This window comes from Penicillium paradoxum (genome assembly GCF_028828445.1).
Source record: "Penicillium paradoxum strain IBT 22861 chromosome Unknown utg000005l_segment0_segment0, whole genome shotgun sequence".
NCBI lineage: Eukaryota > Fungi > Ascomycota > Eurotiomycetes > Eurotiales > Aspergillaceae > Penicillium > Penicillium paradoxum.
In genome coordinates, this window is record NW_026643183.1 from 2,383,302 (window position 1) to 2,401,637 (window position 18,336).

General features: G+C 49.7%; 6 protein-coding genes across 6 annotated transcripts; 4 read left to right on the forward strand and 2 right to left on the reverse strand.

Moving 5' to 3' along the window:
* Positions 1-646: 646 nt before the first annotated feature.
* On the reverse strand, positions 647-1,522 carry N7457_005915 (uncharacterized protein; the record flags this gene model as incomplete). Its single annotated transcript, XM_057176959.1, has 1 exon — positions 647-1,522. One exon carries the CDS (start codon positions 1,520-1,522, stop codon positions 647-649), a length of 876 nt encoding a protein of 291 aa, XP_057031261.1.
* Positions 1,523-5,585: 4,063 nt separating this feature from the next.
* N7457_005916 (tryptophan--tRNA ligase WRS1) lies at positions 5,586-6,949 on the forward strand (the record flags this gene model as incomplete). The annotated part of the gene is made up of 2 exons (XM_057176960.1): positions 5,586-5,977; positions 6,034-6,949. The coding sequence occupies 2 exons, from the start codon at positions 5,586-5,588 to the stop codon at positions 6,947-6,949; spliced, it is 1,308 nt and encodes a 435-aa protein (XP_057031262.1).
* Positions 6,950-7,081: 132 nt separating this feature from the next.
* Positions 7,082-7,855, reverse strand: N7457_005917 (aminotransferase class IV; the record flags this gene model as incomplete). Its single annotated transcript, XM_057176961.1, has 1 exon — positions 7,082-7,855. The coding sequence occupies one exon, from the start codon at positions 7,853-7,855 to the stop codon at positions 7,082-7,084; it is 774 nt and encodes a 257-aa protein (XP_057031263.1).
* A 419-nt stretch (positions 7,856-8,274) lies between these two features.
* On the forward strand, positions 8,275-10,244 carry tom70 (putative mitochondrial outer membrane translocase receptor (TOM70); the record flags this gene model as incomplete). Its single annotated transcript, XM_057176962.1, has 3 exons — positions 8,275-8,569; positions 8,624-8,703; positions 8,751-10,244. 3 exons carry the CDS (start codon positions 8,275-8,277, stop codon positions 10,242-10,244), a joined length of 1,869 nt encoding a protein of 622 aa, XP_057031264.1.
* A 1,479-nt stretch (positions 10,245-11,723) lies between these two features.
* On the forward strand, positions 11,724-14,376 carry N7457_005919 (FHA domain protein; the record flags this gene model as incomplete). Its single annotated transcript, XM_057176963.1, has 4 exons — positions 11,724-11,739; positions 11,799-12,001; positions 12,055-12,187; positions 12,236-14,376. 4 exons carry the CDS (start codon positions 11,724-11,726, stop codon positions 14,374-14,376), a joined length of 2,493 nt encoding a protein of 830 aa, XP_057031265.1.
* A 3,445-nt stretch (positions 14,377-17,821) lies between these two features.
* Positions 17,822-18,288, forward strand: N7457_005920 (uncharacterized protein; the record flags this gene model as incomplete). The annotated part of the gene is made up of 2 exons (XM_057176964.1): positions 17,822-17,928; positions 17,997-18,288. 2 exons carry the CDS (start codon positions 17,822-17,824, stop codon positions 18,286-18,288), a joined length of 399 nt encoding a protein of 132 aa, XP_057031266.1.
* Between the last annotated feature and the right edge of the window lie 48 nt (positions 18,289-18,336).

Genomic DNA, 18,336 nt, shown 5'->3' on the forward strand with positions numbered 1-18,336 from the left:
ATCCGTGTATCCCAGTCTCGGTTTTACAGAAGAGAATAGTAGCTGTCACCGCATGTGATCAAATCAAGAAGAAAGACTACATGGCTTTTCGTAATGAATATTGAGATCTGGATTTCACCGGAATATATGGACAAAAGATAGGGACTGGAGATGGGTATATGATTTAAACACATGATGTCGTGGGGTAAGATCAAACGCAGTAGTCGACCGAAGCCGAGGATGTTTGACTATGGAGAGCGAGACCAGTGAGAATGCAACAGGAGAACCAAAAGGGAAAGAAATGAAAATGCCCCATGCATACTGGATGAGTCTTGTGGAACGAGCTCATTTTGTTCTCAGAACACCGAAAAGGGAAAAAAGAAAGAAAGAAAGCAAATATAAAATGAACAGGCATGAAAGAAGGGTCCCAAGGCAATTCCACTTCTCTAATGGGGTGATGAATCGAAATAATCTTTTAATGCGGGAGTGGAGGAGATGGAGATCCACTAGCGTCCCTTGGCGGATTTTCGAGCCAGCTGTCGCGCTTTCTCTTCATATGCGATGAGCTTCTCCACGAGTTCAGGGGGAGGACCGGAGTTCTTTGGGACATCTCGCGGAGTCCGCTCAGATGTGTTGAGCGAGCCATGGGCAAGGTAGTCACCCGCCTCTAGCGCCAGGGGGTGACGGGACCCGGGCTGACCAGGGGGTCCAAACGGGGCGCCGAGGGACCTTGGTGGGCCCCTTCGATGAACTCGCGGTACTGCCACATCATATCGCGTGACGCGGCTACAGTACGATAGGTGGGCTGCCGGGGCTGACGGGGCGATGAAGGTTGGGCGGTGGAATGAGAAGCACTGCTCGACTGATACACGGCGGGATGGAACCGGGGTAGGCTTCCGAGATGGAAGTTTTGAGTCTGCTTGACCTTGGTTGAGTTCTGCGCCCGGGAGCGGGTTGGTTGGGGGGAATTTGACCGTCGTGGAGACATAATAGGCGATGCAACCGGGGAATAGTAGGGTGAATTGTCCGACCGCATCGTTGTTGAGGATGGGGGGAGTCGAGATGAGTACCGACCACGAGTTGGCCGAATTTGCGAAGGGTTTTGTCGAGATCTTGCCAGTTGAGAGGTGCGTTCCCAATCTTCAAAATAACTGTGGTCCAATCTACCGGTGAGGGGTGTGACGGGGAGATCCTCGTATATTGGGCCCGAGCGTTTGGGGATTGGAATAGGTCTCGTGGACGAGGATAAGGTAAGCGACTCCAAGGCGTCAACCGGAATGGTATCCGAGTAATGAGACCGACGCGGCGAAGGGGGAGTATAAGTAGACGAAGTGGCAGTCAGATCTCTCAGGGAAGAGAGGGAGACGGGTGTGGGGTAGCCGTGCTTGGTGATCAGACTTTCAAGGTGATCTCTCGGCTGGAATGCTGAGCGACGATGTGAGACCGGTGATAGGTCTAAAGCTTGATCAGCATAGGAATGAGAATGCCACACGTGTTTAAGAAAGTATGTCAATGGATCGCGATAGCCGACAAAATATGTCATCAGGAGCGTCTGAGGGTATACATCCAATCGAACACAGGGGTAGGCCAATGGCAGAACGGGGGAAAATACACCCCCTCGACGGACGAGCAACTTACTTGGGGAAAATGAGCTGCTACGTGACGAGGGATAGAAGGAAGAGGAAGAAGACGAAGACGAAAAGGAAAAGGGGGAGTCTGGCGAATGTTTTCGCATCTGCTTTGTTGGATTTCCCGTTAGTGTGCATTAAGCACTTGCGGGGGACTCCACCAGTATAGGGAAAGAGAAGGCCAGAAACGAAACAAATCAAAATAAATAGCGCAAGTCTAAGAAACCGGAAGAATAAAAAAAACCCATAAAAAAAATTCATGTTTCGTACCGTTGGACTCCGAAGAAGCCGGCTCCAATGCCCTGATGCACATTCAGTAAAATGAGAGTCCCGACTTCCCACTCGACGGGATGACGAAGGTGGCCGTTTCAAATCCACTTCCAGTGGAGCCCTTCTAGATCTCCTGCAAATTTCGAAAGTTGGAAAGGAGGGAAACAAGACGTCTTTAAAAGTTCCGACACCAGCCAGGCACCTGTGAAACCATCGAGATTGCAGACACGCTCCACGCGCAGCCACCCGGTGACCCTCGTAACAAGCTCCTTCCAAGGCACAATCTCAAACGGAATGACTAGTGCTTCATATCACAATTGAGATGATTTCCATTTAGTGAGAGCGGGCCAACCCTCAGGGTGAAAATGGGTGAAGATCCCCGACCAGTCGCGGTGGATCGACTGTGTCATGCGTCGAGCTGGTCATTTCTGATTCGCACGCGTCTTGACTCAATACAGTGACGCTCTGAGTATCAGCTCATGTCATCCGTCTACGACTGTTTTTTTCTTTTTCGGTGGTCTATCCCCAGAATAGATGGCTGATTCTACCCGGCCAACCACCATTCACGTTGCCTGGCATCACCCGACACCTATCACCACTCGTGGAGGGAGAGAGCCGTCAACGCTGACTGGCTGACGCGCTGGGCTGAACTTCCCTCACGGTATTCTGGCGGCTTTATCCACGCCCTCATGATGGTCTGGGGTGCGTACATGTCTCGGATTCCTGTCCAAGCTCCTAATGTATCCCACGAGCTACTCTTTTGCCGGAAAAATGACGTGCCTACTTGCCAGGTTGCAGAATTGAATATCTTTAGAACCCAGAACTCCATATTCAAACGAGATGTTGATTTTGCTATGTAGGTAGCATGTTTAGGGTGACTAATCTCCGTCTACGGAGTACTTCGTCGAGTGACATCTGAACGATACAGTGAGCAATAACGTCACGGGCCAAAGTATCAAAAGGCATAGCACTTTCGAGCAATATATCCATTAGTCTCATTTGGGTTAGCTGCATGGCGGGCTGCTTCTGGTTTCATCATCATCATGCACCTATATCCGTGTGTACTGCCCGGGTGCATACCCTAGGTGCCTAGAGCCGATCTTCTTCACTCCTAGGACATGGGTGCTCCGTACTCCGTACGGAGTACGGATTACATTATTTCAAATCAAAGACTCATGAGACTTGCAAGTGGCGAATGGCACAATGATTGAGCTATCACTGGAAAGTAAATCGAGACTGCAAGTTTCGGTAACTCTCTCTGCCCCTGCATACCGTGAGTTCTGCACCTCGGACCTTTCTGCTGTACTACACAAGGCCAAAAAAGGATGAAACCTACTAGCGAGGAGTCTACAGCCCAAATCGAAATTTGATTTTAAGTATACGGAGGGGGAAAAAAACAAGAAAACAAACTTGACGATAACCACGACTTCTTCCCCACCACGGAAATTGTCTGACAACGCAGTGAAACCATACCACTCGGTGTATATTGCTATATCAAAGAAATCCTCACGCCACTGGCCCAAAAAGGGGAATCCACAGCCAGCAAACAAAGCGAGTGATTATGTATATTTCTCAACGGCATTGACCAACACGACACAGCTACGTGTCCACCATGCCCCTCCCGAGTGTCCACAATTCTAGAAGTCGATATCAAACCAACATCTTCCGCCATCGAAATCCATTGATAGCGTGTTTTTGCAAATATTGCGACCTGCATCTGCAACAGACCCAAAAGACGAGCCAAAATATAAGCTAAAAGACATATCAAACGTGACTGCATCAGCAACTCACATACTCCACACCCGTATGGAGTAGAAATCTAATACTTTGTTGTCCTAATCGGGTACCAGCCAACACATGTCTCCAGCTAGACGGTCATCTCACATGCCGCATACCGGACATGTCCTCGATATCCCGGCGTAAGGGGATGTAAATAGCAGCGTGTCTGTCAGATAAGGCGTGCTAGCGGCGGGATGATGCATGAAGTCTCGGGTAGGGGGGATTCTGAGGTAGGAATTGGGTAATACCCGGTGCGGATGGCCGGGGGAAGGCGGATTGTTTTAAGTGCTTAGGGGGAGCTGGAAGAGTAGGGATGATAAACAGCGCATCTGGATCGCACCTGGACTGGGATGATTGGGCTGACGGCAAGCGGGTAGTCGGGATGGCCTGGTAGAGCCAGCCCTCCCCACCGGAAAGAATGAAAGAAAGAGCAATCGTTGAGTCATTCGCTGGCTCTAGGCTCTCTATTTTTTTTGTTTGTCTTCGAGGGTGAACACCATTCTCAGTTAACCAAGTCAATACGGAGTAATGGAGAAAGAAAGAACGCCTAGGCCATGCCGGCTAACGCGGGGAACTACCAATTGCCTATCTTGTCTGTAACAGAAGATGCGAGGGCTGCCATTAAGACCGGCAGCTGCTGCATTAGAGCCTAGATGTGGGGTTGGTTCAGGTAGGTATCCATTGGTACAACGCAGCATGATGCCCATTTGGTTAATTTCTGATCCCCAAGAGGCAAATCTTGAGAAGTCGATCTCACGGCCATAGACGAAGCTATTCGGATGTTTGTACTTATGACACGAGCTATGATGAGTTTCAACCATAGTTATAATTATATCTTGAAATCGTGGATAACTGGCATGAGCCATTGAGTGTCCAGGAATAACTAGCAAAGAAAAAGTAAGTTGAACCCACAAGCTACCCATGGAGTATACATCCATAGATAAGTTATGTACTACCTGCGCCCCAGCGTATACATACTTTTCCGGATCAAGGTGCATCTTTGTAGTCTGAGGTCGTAAACCCGCATCCAAAATACCTCCATTATAGACAGTGCTCCCATACCACATGAGAGAAGTGTACTGATACACTACACCTAGATAGTGTACCTGAGTATCTATCATCAGATTTTATGATAAAGCAAGATACTCAGTGGCTATGATGCCGACTTGAACTACGGGGTACCTAGGTATATGATGCACGGCGCGCGAGAGAATTCTTGAGTGTTGAAACCAAACCTTTTATATCCCTGGAGAACCTATGTATAAGTGTCAAAGCTGGTGGGATATTCTCTGACTGGTTGTTCGCTTACTTTCTACAAAGCGACCTAGGCATAGCACTCTTCCTGAGTTCGCCGAAGTGCCAGAGAGGGTTATACACGTATGTAAGGCAAAGACACCCTGCGTACGGAGTAAAGTTCGCCCAAAAAGAACTTAGACGACAGTAATGTAAGATAAGCAACGAACTTATTGCTTGTTGACATTGTTTTATTCGGCTTCTATCATGGTGTGTAGGCAATCAAGACTTTAAGGTTGGATATATACCTAGCTCCATCGGGGTCTGAATGCGCCGTTTGTTGCGGATATAAAACTTGAGCGCAGATAGAGGACATTATCTTTGTCTAGTTCATCTTAGGGAAAGACATATATGGAATATATTCGTCGACTCTGTTTCAATTGAATAAGAGAACAGGAAGAAGAACAAAGAACCTTTGACCTTCGCGGGGTTATAACACATCACCTGATAAAGTATGGATTGAGCCAATCAGAAGGCCCATTGATAGCAGAAAATCTGACTCATCCTCCGATATTGGGGAGGGGCAACAGAAAGAAAATCATTCCCCCAACCATAAAATCAGGTGAGAACTGGCCCTTTGATCCTGCGACTTGGGGATTAGAATTGACAAAAATTCTGCTAGGCTAATCAGCAATCATGTCCAACGAAACAAGCCAGCCTCCGGCGCTCAACTCGTTGAGCCTCGAGGAGAAAACCCCAGAGAGCAAGGCCGTTGGCCAGATCGTCACGCCCTTTGATGTGTCCGGTGGAGTTGACGAGTCTGGAAAGCTGCTGCCCGTTGATTATGAGAAGCTCACGAGGGAGTTTGGTGCCACTCCTATCAACGCAGCTCTGCTGGAGCGCTTTGAGAAAGTGACGGGCCACCGGCCACACCGTTTCATGCGCCGGAGCATTGTGTTCAGTCACCGTGATTTGTCAAAGATTCTGGATAAGCATGAGAAGGGCGAGCCATTTTTCCTGTATACCGGCCGTGGTCCGAGTAGTGACAGCATGCACGTCGGGCACACTGTGCCGTTCGAGTTCACCAAGTATGTTTCGTTTTTATCACCACGCAGGTAGCCACCAGGAACTGACGTAAATGTAGATGGCTCCAGGACGTTTTCGATGTTCCTCTTGTGATCATGATGACCGACGACGAGAAGTTCATGCACTCCCAGAAGATCGAGATTGAGGACTCTAAGAGATACACAAAGGCGAACGCCAAGGATATTATCGCTGTTGGATTCGATATGAAGAAGACCTTCATTTTCAGTGACTTCGAGTTCATTGGAGGTGCTTTCTACGAGAACATGTGCCGCATGGCAAAGAGAATCACAATCAACCAGGTCAAGGGCACATTCGGTTTCAACGACAGCAACAACATTGGTGAATTCCACTTCTGTGCCACTCAGTCTGCTGCGGCCTTTTCCACCAGTTTCCCCCACATTTTCGGTACCGAGACCAAGAAGGTTGCCTCGATTCCCTGCCTGATTCCCTGCGCCATTGATCAGGATCCCTACTTCCGCCAATGCCGCGAACACGCAGAGAAGATGAAGTTCAAGAAGCCCTCTCTCATCCACTCCATCTTCCTTCCCGCCCTCCAGGGTCCTGGGTCTAAGATGTCCGCCAGTATCGACAGCTCCGCCATTTTCATGAGTGATACTCCGAACAAGATCAAGAACAAGATCAACAAGCACGCTTTCTCTGGTGGTCAGGACACCGCTGAACTGCAGCGCGAACTGGGTGGTAACACCAAGAACGATATTCCGTTCCAGTACCTGACATTCTTCCTTGAGGATGACGAGGAATTGGAGCGCATTCGTACCGATTACGAGAGCGGAAAGATGATGACCGGCGAGATCAAGCAGAAGTGTATTGCTGAGCTTCAGACTTATGTTCAAGGATTCCAGGAGCGCAGGGCACAGGTCACGGATGAAATCATGGCTGAGTTCATGCGTCCTCGTTCTTTGGAGTGGAAGGGAAATCCCAACCCAGTGGTTGTTGAGAAGGCTAAGAAATAAGCATATGATGAAGCATTCATCGATGCATTCAAGTTTAAAAATACATATGATTTCATAGCCGTTTCACGAATTTACCAATACCCTTCAAGATATGTACCTACCGACGCAGATAGTTCGGGAACATTGAAGTTATTACTTGGCCACGATCTGGCCTCGCATGAACCCTCTTACGCCGTTGCTCAACCAACAAAATTCGCCATCCACGAGCTCATCGCGTGATATAGTCTGTTCAAGACAGAAACCTTGTGACAACGCATATCTCCGAGTTGTACCTGCATTGCCGCCGCTACTCAGTGGAGGCGTGATCCACATATTGCCCCGTAAGAAGTACGGCGTGGTGATGCTACCCTCCATGACTTCGCCATCCGGATTCACAACCAGTACCTCCGCTGATTCCGCCGGCGAGATGATTCCCGCTCTCAGACGAGCAGACGTGTATTCATCGCGCGCGGTAGTTTTATGTGTAGTGAAGCCGGAAGGAGTTGTTGACTGGGTATCGACATAGACGCGCCATACTGGTAGACTTGAGTTTGGATGCAGTGAGGGAATGAACAGAGTCATCATATCAACGCTCGCAGTTGGATTCGCCTCAACTCTCGCTTTTCCTTTGCTGTTCACTACAATGCGAAGCCGCCACGCCTTGCTCCGATCTGGTATGGACGCGTCGAGGAATTCCTCGAGTCTTTGTGGATCTTGTTCCAGCCAATCCAAAGCCTCGTTCCATCGGAAATGTCTCGCGGTAGCTATCAGCCGGTCACGATGATAGGCAAGGAGATAATAGGGAGAGTTCTGAGGATCGGGATAATTTGACGCATGGCGACAGGCTGCATCTGGAAGACCTGGGTCATATCGAAGGGAGGAAATAATCTCGAAAGATTGAGAAGGGGTTGAAGTGTTCTCGGCCATATTGTTTTGTCGATGATTTGTCGTTGCTGAAGTCTTTACATGTAGTTAGTTGCGCTCATTGACAGACACATCTGTACAATGTTTGGACAAATCTCCAAGAAAAGCCACACAACTCAATACAAATGGTCTGATTAGCCAACCCTTGCGGTTCAATTCGGGAAATGTTTGGTGGAGAACTCCAGCGTTACCGGCGCAAGGCGCATGATTGGTTAGTCCGACCAACGGGATTCTCGACTTTTCCTCTGAGCTTCATCATTCCCGACTCCCTGTCTCTAACCCCTTCTGTCGAGGTCTGGTTAGTACCCCCAGTACCTTCCATCTTAGCCGAGTTGCGCGTGATTTGCCAAATACTGATCCAATCAACACATAGTCAAACGAACTAGCCGCGTCGGTCGCTTTGTCTGGTTCCATTACACATCATGTCGAACGAATCGCCGTTACTTACGCCCGCCCAGAATGTGGTGCTTGATACATCGAAGCTCACTGAGGCATCAACAGCATCGGTTTGGGATCGCATCACCAACTGGGTCTCAGAAAACAAGGCCGTTGTCTACACCATTGCCGGTGTTGCCGTTGTCGTGACCGGCGCGGGTGTTGTCTACTACCTGAATGATTCCAGCAAATCCACTCCTCCCGCACCCAAGAAGAGCAAGAACCAGCGCCGGAAAGAAAAGAAGAAGGCTGAGGAGGAAAAGGCTGCAGCAGTCCAGGAGGGTAGGTGTTTTTTTCCCCCTAAGTACAGCGGTCGTATGGCTTACAACGTTCCAGAGGCTCCCAAAAAGGCAGAGCAGCCTGCCGATGAGCTTCCCGAAGTCACCGAGGCAACCGTTGGAGAGCTTTCCGAAGAGGTATATCAAGTCATGTTCCCCCGCCCAGACTTTCGCTGACTGTCAAGACCCGAAACGCCTATGCGGCTAAGCTTAAGGCTGCCGGTAACAAGGCCTACGGACTCAAGGACTACCCCAGCGCCATTGACTTGTATAGCAAGGCAATTCTCTGCAAGCCCGACCCCGTCTTCTACTCCAACCGTGCCGCATGCTACAATGTCCAGTCCAACTGGGAGAAGGTCGTTGAGGACACCAGCGCCGCACTCGCCATGGACAGCGAATACGTCAAGGCGCTCAACCGCAGAGCCATTGCGTATGAGCACCTCGAGAAGTACAGCGAGGCTCTCCTTGACTTCACTGCCAGCTGTATCATCGATGCCTTCTCCAACGATGTGAGCCGTAACTCGCTCGAACGTTTGTTGAAGAAGGTTGCCGAGAAGAAGAGCCAGACTATTCTGGAGGCACGCACTAAGAAGCTGCCCAGTGCCACCTTCGTTTCCAACTACCTCCAGAGCTTCCGCCCCTTGGATCTGCCCGAGGGATTGGAGGAGTCTGTTGAGTTGAGCGAAGACTCCAGCAAGGGCCAGCTGCGCAAGGGTCTCGTCGCCATGGCCAAGAAGACCGCTGACGGCTATGAAGAGGCTGCCACCGCTTTCGAGAAGGCGCTTGAGCTCGGAGAGCTCGGAGAATTCGAAGGATTGGCCCTCAACATGCGAGCCACCTTCACCTACCTCGGGGGTAACGCCACTGGTGCTTTGGAGGACCTGAATAAGAGTGTCGAGCTTTCACCCTCCCTTGTTCAGAGCTACATTAAGCGCGCCAGCTTGCACCTGGAGCTTGGTAACAAGGACGCTGCCGCGGACGACTTTGAGCTTGCTATCACTCACAACAAGGATGACCCCGATATTTACTACCACCGCGCCCAGCTGCACTTCATTATGACCGAGCTTGCTGAGGCCGCCAAGGACTACCAGAAGTCGATTGACCTCGACGGGTCGTTCATCTACTCCCACATCCAGCTTGGTGTGACACAATACAAGATGGGCTCCGTCGCCTCGGCGATGGCCACTTTCCGCCGCACAGTGAAGAACTTCGAGGAGGTCCCCGATGTGTACAATTACTATGGCGAGCTTCTGCTTGACCAGCAGAACTACTCCGAGGCTATTGAGAAGTTCGACAAGGCGGTTGAGATGGAGAAGCAGAGCAAGCCCATGGGCATCAACGTTTTGCCCTTGATCAACAAGGCTCTTGCTCTGTTCCAGTGGAAGCACGACTTCCAGGAGGCCGAGAACCTCTGCCAGAAGGCTCTCATCATTGATCCCGAGTGCGACATTGCCGTCGGAACCATGGCCCAGCTTCTTCTTCAGCAGGGTAAGGTCTCCCAGGCCCTGAAGTACTTCGAGCGCGCTGCTGAGCTGGCTCGCACCGAAGCTGAGATCATCAACGCCATCTCCTATGCCGAGGCCACCCGCACCCAGTTGGAGGTCCAGGAGAAGTACCCCCAGCTGGCTGCTCGCCTGAACACCATGGGTGCCATGGGCGGTGGTGCCCCTGGCATGTAAGCGAATCAACGGACCATCTTCGCCCTTTGCTTCTTCGCTTCTGTTTTCTTTCTGATTTCGGTATTCCCGTCTAAGCTCATTTCTCTTCCGGATTTGGTATCTTCGGATCCCCGGTCACTATTCTCTCTGCGTGTATTTAGTATCGGTTGACATATTCCCCGGCCGCCTTATTTTCTTTCTTTCTGTTTTGGTACTGGGTTTGTCTGAGAGCAGATCCGGGATGGGATGGGCCGATGGACGGCAAAATGAGCCCGGGCAGGTGCATTAGGGCTTGGATGACCATGTAGTAATTTGTGTACCATAGAGGAAGATGAGAGCATCCATTCAACTATTTCGAGACTCTATACACTGGCTGTGCTACTCTCCACCGGGATCTGCTGTGTATTCTCTGCCATTTATGGGGACAACAATATAGACCCCAATCGCATATCGAAAGAAAGGGCTCAACTAATATTATGAGTGTTTGTTGCCTTGTACTTGCGTGTGGAACGATAACCTATGGTGTACGGACAAGATATCGGCATTCCAGCAGCACCTCCAGTGACATTCAGCCATTGTAGGAGGGAATATTATGTATGAACAAGACCCCTCTGGCAGGTGGAACGACAGTCGATTAGCGAGTTGGATATACCTACATACATACCTATATGTAGGTAGGTACCTAGATACCAGGCTATTGTCTCGGGGCTCGTGTGCGGATGACGATGACGTGGGACCCCACATCAGCTGACCCCACCCTTATCGGCATCTCCGGATTTTGTTTTTAGATGAAGACTGAGACGCTGCTTCCAGGACAAGTAGACTAGTAACCGACATGTAGCTACGTGTAGATATGATCTATATGTACGGAGTAGTGTCTATCCAGTCGGGGACTCCCGGTGAGCCCAGGGTATATGTGCATCCAAATCAGCCCAACGGCGTCATTTGCTTATCTGACCCTATCACCTCTCATACATACCTCATTGTTCCTGAGCTTCCGGATCCTGGCTTTCTTCAGTTCACCTTGAATCTTGATACTTTGCTCTTGAGTGGATCTATTGGTAGAGGATTAAGTTGCCCTACAGTTCAAGGCAGTGCTCCAACGACCGCCCTTGTTGCCAGCGGTGAACCTAACTTCGACCCGATTCATCAGCCTACCCCTCTTCGTTTCCCTCTCCTTCTACATCTTTTGCCCTCTGACAACTCCGTTATCTTTGACTACTCTAATATTGCTGCTTGAAATCCACCTTTGTTTCTTGTCAAATCTGCTATCTCCCGGCTGTCTCAACTAGTCCAAGAGCTCGCGTTGCAGCCTGGACACATCCCGGTAAGCCGTCTTTGTCTCCAGCTAGCTGACCCCCTACCTCTCCTTCATATCCGCAAGCTTAATTTCTCATTTGACTGGGTTGCTATGGACATTTCTGTCACATAGAGAGATCTCATTCTCATGCTTACCATCGCCTAGAACCAGACAGCTTCTTATCCGACACATCTTCCACCATGTTGGACCCACGAGGTGAGTATTTGAAAGACTTGAGACTCGTGTTGTTCACAGCTGATATTTTGAATCCACAGTCACCGTGACGCTCGTCCCCCTCTTTGAAGACACACACCCTCTACGTACCCTCACCTTCACCAGACATGATATGCCCGTAGCCATCGGACGGGCCTCGAAGCGTGAAACCCGAAAACGTAATCCCGCAACAGAAAACGCTTGGTTTGAATCTCGAGTCATGTCTCGTGATCATGCCTTCCTGAAGATATCGCCGGATCAAAATGTCAGCTCAAACCTCCAAACCTCGTCTGAGACCTTCGCTGACATTTTGGGCAGATGGTTTTCATATCAGACTGTGGCTCAACACACGGGACATACATGAACGATATCAAACTATCGACAAACGAGGATCATCCGCTATTCAGCGGGGACGTAATCCGGTTCGGTGTCGATGTTGACCGTGGTCATGGTATGTCAATATCCCTGTATTAACGGCATTGAAGCTAACTGCATTCAGAGGTATTTGAGGCCATCGAAGTCCGCTGCAAGATTCAGTGGCCTAAACCCCAGTTTGTGGTCATCCCAGATGATGAGGAGAAAGTTATCAAACTGGATCCCAGTTCATCAAGAAACAGTTTCTCTGTCCCTGAAGATAGCGATAGCGAGTCCGTCGAGCTCTTGTGCAGCGACTCTTCTAAAGAGCCTGTTGCTCGATCTTGGGAAGATACTGTTCTGCAGCCTGAGGATATATCTCCCGTCTCTCTCGATTTGGGTGTCCAGCATGATAAATATTCCAAGAACGAGGGCGAACCTCCAAAGTCCCAGGAAGAACCTCAGGAGAACCTGCCGAACCTCCATTCGGAAAATCTGTCTCCCATTGAATCTCTGAGTAAAGTCTGCGTCCAGGCCACAGCCACTGCAATAGATCCCGACCTCCCTACTCCCATGTCTGATACAAACCCGATAGCCGACGCCAAACCAGTCTCAGATGGTAAAGAGTCTTGCGCTAAACCGACCTCTTTTGAATTCTCATTGGTTCAGCCATTTACGGAAGATAGTGTCCCTGAAATCTGCTACCAACAGATTCCCGAGATCCATTACAACAACTGGACCATGATGAGACCCATGTTCATGCGCTTGGCAGATATGGCTTGGGGTGAATCCAACACTATTCCCGATATCGACCGTGAGAGGCGAGTCATCCACTCTGCACGCCGTTGTTCCCTTGACACAGATGATTACTGGGTTGATGACTGCCCTGGCTTCAAACCTTGCGTTGGGACCGAAGTCTATTGGGAACTGGACTCTGAAGAATCAGACACATCGTTCCATCGTATGCCGGGTAGCCTCCTTAGGTACTGGTCCGTCGATAAGCGCAGATACTGGATCATCTATGAGGACGAAGATACCCAGAAGCTGAATAACTGGTGGTGGATCGTTGAGAAGCCACTGGAGCTTCTCAGTGAGGAACTGAAGCGCCAGCTCGAGACTGAAACCGAGATTGATGACTGTCACAAATACTGGATCGTGAGAGCCTGGAAGCCCCAGATGGTTTGTGGTCAATGGTGCGATGCGGCTCCTTACTGGGATACAAATTTCGACCAGAACTTGCTTTACGATGACGATTCAGTTGATTCGGGCGAAGAAGGCCTGAGCAGCGAGGAATGCATCTCCGAGTCGGGCAGTCTCATGGATTCGGCCTCAGACTACTACGATGAATATCACGGTGAATATTCGCATGGGGCATTTGACAGCGAGTCTCTCTACGGAGTCGATGGTGGAGCATCCGAACAATACCTCCATGGGCACGACGAAGAGGAAGACTGCGAAGAGGATGAAAATGCAGAGGAATATGATGAAAACTCGGATGAATCCGAAAGCGACTCTGAATACTCCTCAGAGGATGCGCATCTGGAGCACCGCGACCCGCAGAAGTCTCACATCCACATTTCCTTTGAGCATCCCATTCACACCGATGCCGTCGAAGTATCCAAACATTCACCTCAGGAAACTGATCCGAAGCCACTCTTCCAGGAGGAACATGTAGATCAGTCTCTGGACCCTACACGAAAAGAGAACAAACCGGCAATTGCACAGAATCTTCCCCCCATGATGAAGCCAGGTGCTCGATTCCCCACATATAATGTTTCTGGTGAACTGCCGGAGGCATGTGAGAACAAATTTCCTCTCATGCAACGCAGGATTGAGAACACTGTCGGGGTGCCGTCCTTTTCCCATGCGTATGAAACTGGTTATCATGATGGACCATTCTCTAGCAATGCTCTCGCAGGAGATGTTTTACCGCCATACATGGCAACGACTTGTAAATCTCCCTTGAAACGTACAGCCACAGAGATGGAGTCATCGTCCCTCGAGTCCGATTTCTCTCAGGATGCCCAACAGGTCGCGATAGAGCCCGCCAGCCAGCCAGATCTTCACACCATTTCCTCTGAAGCCATGGAGGCAATTGCCTCTGCACTTGCTGAGAATGTTGCTGCGACCACTGAGAATGAGCGTCCAGCAAAGCGAGTCAAACCCAATCATTCAAGCTCAAAGAGCTTGGCAAGCCACGCCACCACGGCTGTGGTGAGTGCTCTACTGGGTGGTCTAGGAACCATTGCTATGCTTGCCGCTTTGCCCAATGAATACTTTCAATGATTGAATTTATATGGACTCAGGTTTCGGTTTCGGTTCCTTTCGCTTCTTGCTCCTTTATTTTTCATTTACGACTCTTTAACGTCGACATCGACACATTGATTTTCGGCGTGGTTCCTACGTTTTGATGATCTCGAGATTCCCTAGGCGTTCTGGCTTGGGTGGAAGGATGTATTGAGGGTTTTTTTTTGCTTTTCCCACCGTCGCTGCTGGTCTTTCTTCGTGGCCCCATGGGCACACCCAACACTCACCCAGTCACTGCAGTGTGGTCATTGCGGTCGTCGCGCCTTGGCGTTCGGAAGGGTTGGATGATTCGTTTGTTTTTTTTTTCTTCGCTTCACCCCTTTCGCTCCGTGGCTACGGAGTACACACTCGAATATTAGCTAGGTGAAATACGGAGCCCTGGAGCCCTGGAGGTCTCAAGATGGCATGCCACGTAGGGTCTTTATCCTTTTTCCATGTGATAGCTATGCAGGTAATGGAGAATGACAATTTTTATTCTTTTTCTTGGTCCTTCCTACGAATCACTTTGGAGTCTATCTCTCATTCTACACTATCACCCTGCCAGGTACCAACTTTGGATGGTCTCATTTGAAAATGCACTGTGATATCATCCCGCTGTCGGTGAACATTTTACAGACGTGCGAGTTCATTTTATGCTCTCAGGTGGTTTGGAACCGCCGAAACGCGAACAGTAGCTGACACTCGACGGCTTCCCTACATCTGCATATATCCTACCCATGTGAGTTATATTGCTCACAAAACAAGATAGATATCATGGACTTGCCTAGATGATGTTGTGAAAACTGACAGGAGCATCTCCACCGAAGAAAGGAGCCAGGCTCGGCTCTCTTGCGACAATGAAAACTGGGCTGCAGGTATCCCATAGGTTCATATCAGCTGACCTGCAACCGAGTCGCTCCTTTACCATTTACGTGCAACCTTGACGTTTTCTTTTCTTTTTCTCTTCGGCGTTCTCGGGCTTCAATCGTGACACCAGTTGCAAAGGAGAGATTTGCAAATGTTCTAGTTCCGGGACAATCCTCGGGAGTCTCAATTAACCCTTTCGAGACATTGATAGAAACTTCTCTGCTATCATGATTCACTCATTAGACCACCAATGCGAAGCCTCGACGTCAGTCTGGCTTCAAATCCCGAGCTAGCGCGTGATTGGAAGTGGCTGGCTGCAGGTCAACTTGTCTCCAACAGCGAACTGGTTGAACGAGCCCCTCTATGCACCTTGGAATTGGGAGTTTGGAGCAGCTGAGTTGTCTCGCTCTCTTCCCTTTTTTCCCTCTATATTTATGCCCCAGAGGCTGATATGGTCAGTATACAAATCTACAGCCCCGCGCAATGACGCGCATACCCGTCGCTTCTATCTAAATTGGGCCCATTTGTTTTCATCGGTATCAGCGATGGCAGACCTCATCAACCATGCAAAGGCCGAGATGAGTGAATTTGAGCAGTGTGTCCATGGACGCATGTCATTTCCACAGGATTCAGTCCGCATGTGACGAATCTGCAGAAGCGCTTCGAGTGAGATAATACAATAGACTCGAAGGAATGTCAAACGGTTGCAAGGAATCCTTGTCATGTCCACTGAGCTTCGAACACTAAAGGAGGAGGGGTATTTTTCGAGGCCTTGGTGCCCCTGTCCTTGCAGCGGCGTCTCCCACGGTTACCTGCTTGACACTATGTCACATCCACGGCGCTTCGGGCTTCCGGTCATGTATTCATTCAGGCCTGCGATTGGCTCCGAGTCCAAATTTCGGTTTCTCCGTCTTTCAGCTTATTGGTAGCTCACACCTCTCACAGGGCTTTCTTTTCACTTCACATCGCAGCTGCAGTCCTCATTTTCATTTTTTTCCCGGTGCCATATCGGTACCACACGCGCTTGTCATGACTGCGCATCCGCTGATTCCGGCGGTGCTTATCCGGAAATTGTGCTTACGACGGATTATTATCAATGTAATGCGGCCGGTTAATGACGATCATTGCATTGAATCGACCCCTGTCATAGATCGGCACTGGGCATTACTTTTTACACCGTTGGCTCATGGCAGACGGGTGCGTCTTTCGAGTTAGTCCTGGGATTACACCGTATATCATGTTCCTAATCGGGTATTTGCTAAGCGAACTGGGCTGATCACCATCTGACTATCAATTTCAACTTGGATGCACGGTACTTTGCTTTCTTCGGTTGGTATGGAAATATCATCTCACCCAAAGGGAAATACGACGAGGGCTGACGAGAGCAACCCACCACGGGAATATCATCTGAAAGTCACGCAGTAAGCCTGGCCTGTATCATCTATACATCATTTCGGAGATCAGATCATGGTAGCATGGTCCGATGCAGCTATCCGTGGTTGGCATTCCACCCTCTTTACTTACGGCCATGCCGGGAAAGAGCCCTTGCCCTTGATGACAATGGCGGTATACAAGTCTGTGTGCGGTCAACATGCACGTCTGAATGGATCGTGTCACGAGGGTGGCGGCCATGCTACTAGGACATCTCTTCCGCCACAAGCACACGACCGGTCCTAGGTCAAGTTTGATTTGCCAATTCGATGGCACTCCGTTCCACAACTGTCGTCTTCTTTGGACATCCCTACTGAAATCAGCGAATGGGCCCTTTCCAAACGTAAGGTTGAACGACTTAGGCCCGGTCGTGTGGATTTTTCGAGCACCAGAGTCCCCCACCAGCTCCTGTTTCATAAACCCTGCATTTCCGCAGGGTACCTTAGCTCGACAGGCACCAGCAGCGGGGTTTGACAACTCAGCTAAGCCCAGAACGGTTTCTGTGCCGTCCCCCCTCTTCCATGCCAGATCTATTTCTCTCAACACTTCCTTCTATTGGTGACTTGGCTTCTGGAAATATATAGCCTGACTCGCATATGACCGAAGGATTTTATTGAACCGAATGGCCCCCATATGCATGTAAATGAAATCTCCTCGTACATCATGTACCTGTTTCCACTGTCCTATCATCATCGCCGTCTCTGTTGGTTGCTCTGTCTGCTCTGTCCTGCTGATCAACCCGTGGACTCGATTCTGATTCCTGTCACTGATTCTACGCTCTTTTGTGTTGCATATCGCAGATGTGACACTTGGAAGCCCTCGGGAACCTCGTAGGCTTGTGCCACTGCTCCCTTTCTTATAAGAACCTCCGTCTACCGTTCCTGGCTCCATACTTCGGTCTATACGGATTCTGTCTTGGTCTGATAGCCTAATCCGACTATTCTCTATTCCTTTGTTCCCAGCCTGGTATTTCAAGGTTCGCCATATACCTGCTCTTTGTTGTCAGCTTGGCCCTAAGACAAAAAGAAGAACCAACAGGAATAATTCCACAAAGCCACCCGCACTTTATAGCAGCTCAATCTTATTCTTCACGTCTATCTTCACATCTCCCAATATCTCTTTCGTCTCCAATTCTGAATCCGATACAATGGCCACCACGACCAACCTTTTGTTCAACCTCGACCCCGAGCATATCTCATGCATCGGAGGTCGGACGGTGATCACTTGCAAGAGTTGCGCAGGAAATGCTCCAAGGTATATATCAGTTCGAAAATCGCCCATTCATCATTTTTTGTAAATCAACACTAACAAGATGTGCATAGAGGAGCAATCTGCGCTAGCTGCAAAGGCCGCGGCTTCAATATCTTCATCTGCGCACACTGCAACCCCGCAGCTGCAGTCGCCGCCGCCAGAGAAGCGGCAAACCTCACAGTTGTAGCTGTACCAACTGCCGGCTCCTCGACACTCTCCTCTCCAGGCTCGCTAAGCCGCAGCTCATCTACTTCTTATCCTTCGCATACTGATCCAAATGCCGCTCGCTCGTATGGGTCTGATCGTGATAGTAACAGTTGTGGACGGATTGATACCAACATCAATAGATCGCGAAACCCATGAGCTGGTCATATATACCATGGGTGTTTCAAGACCCAACACAGATGGGGT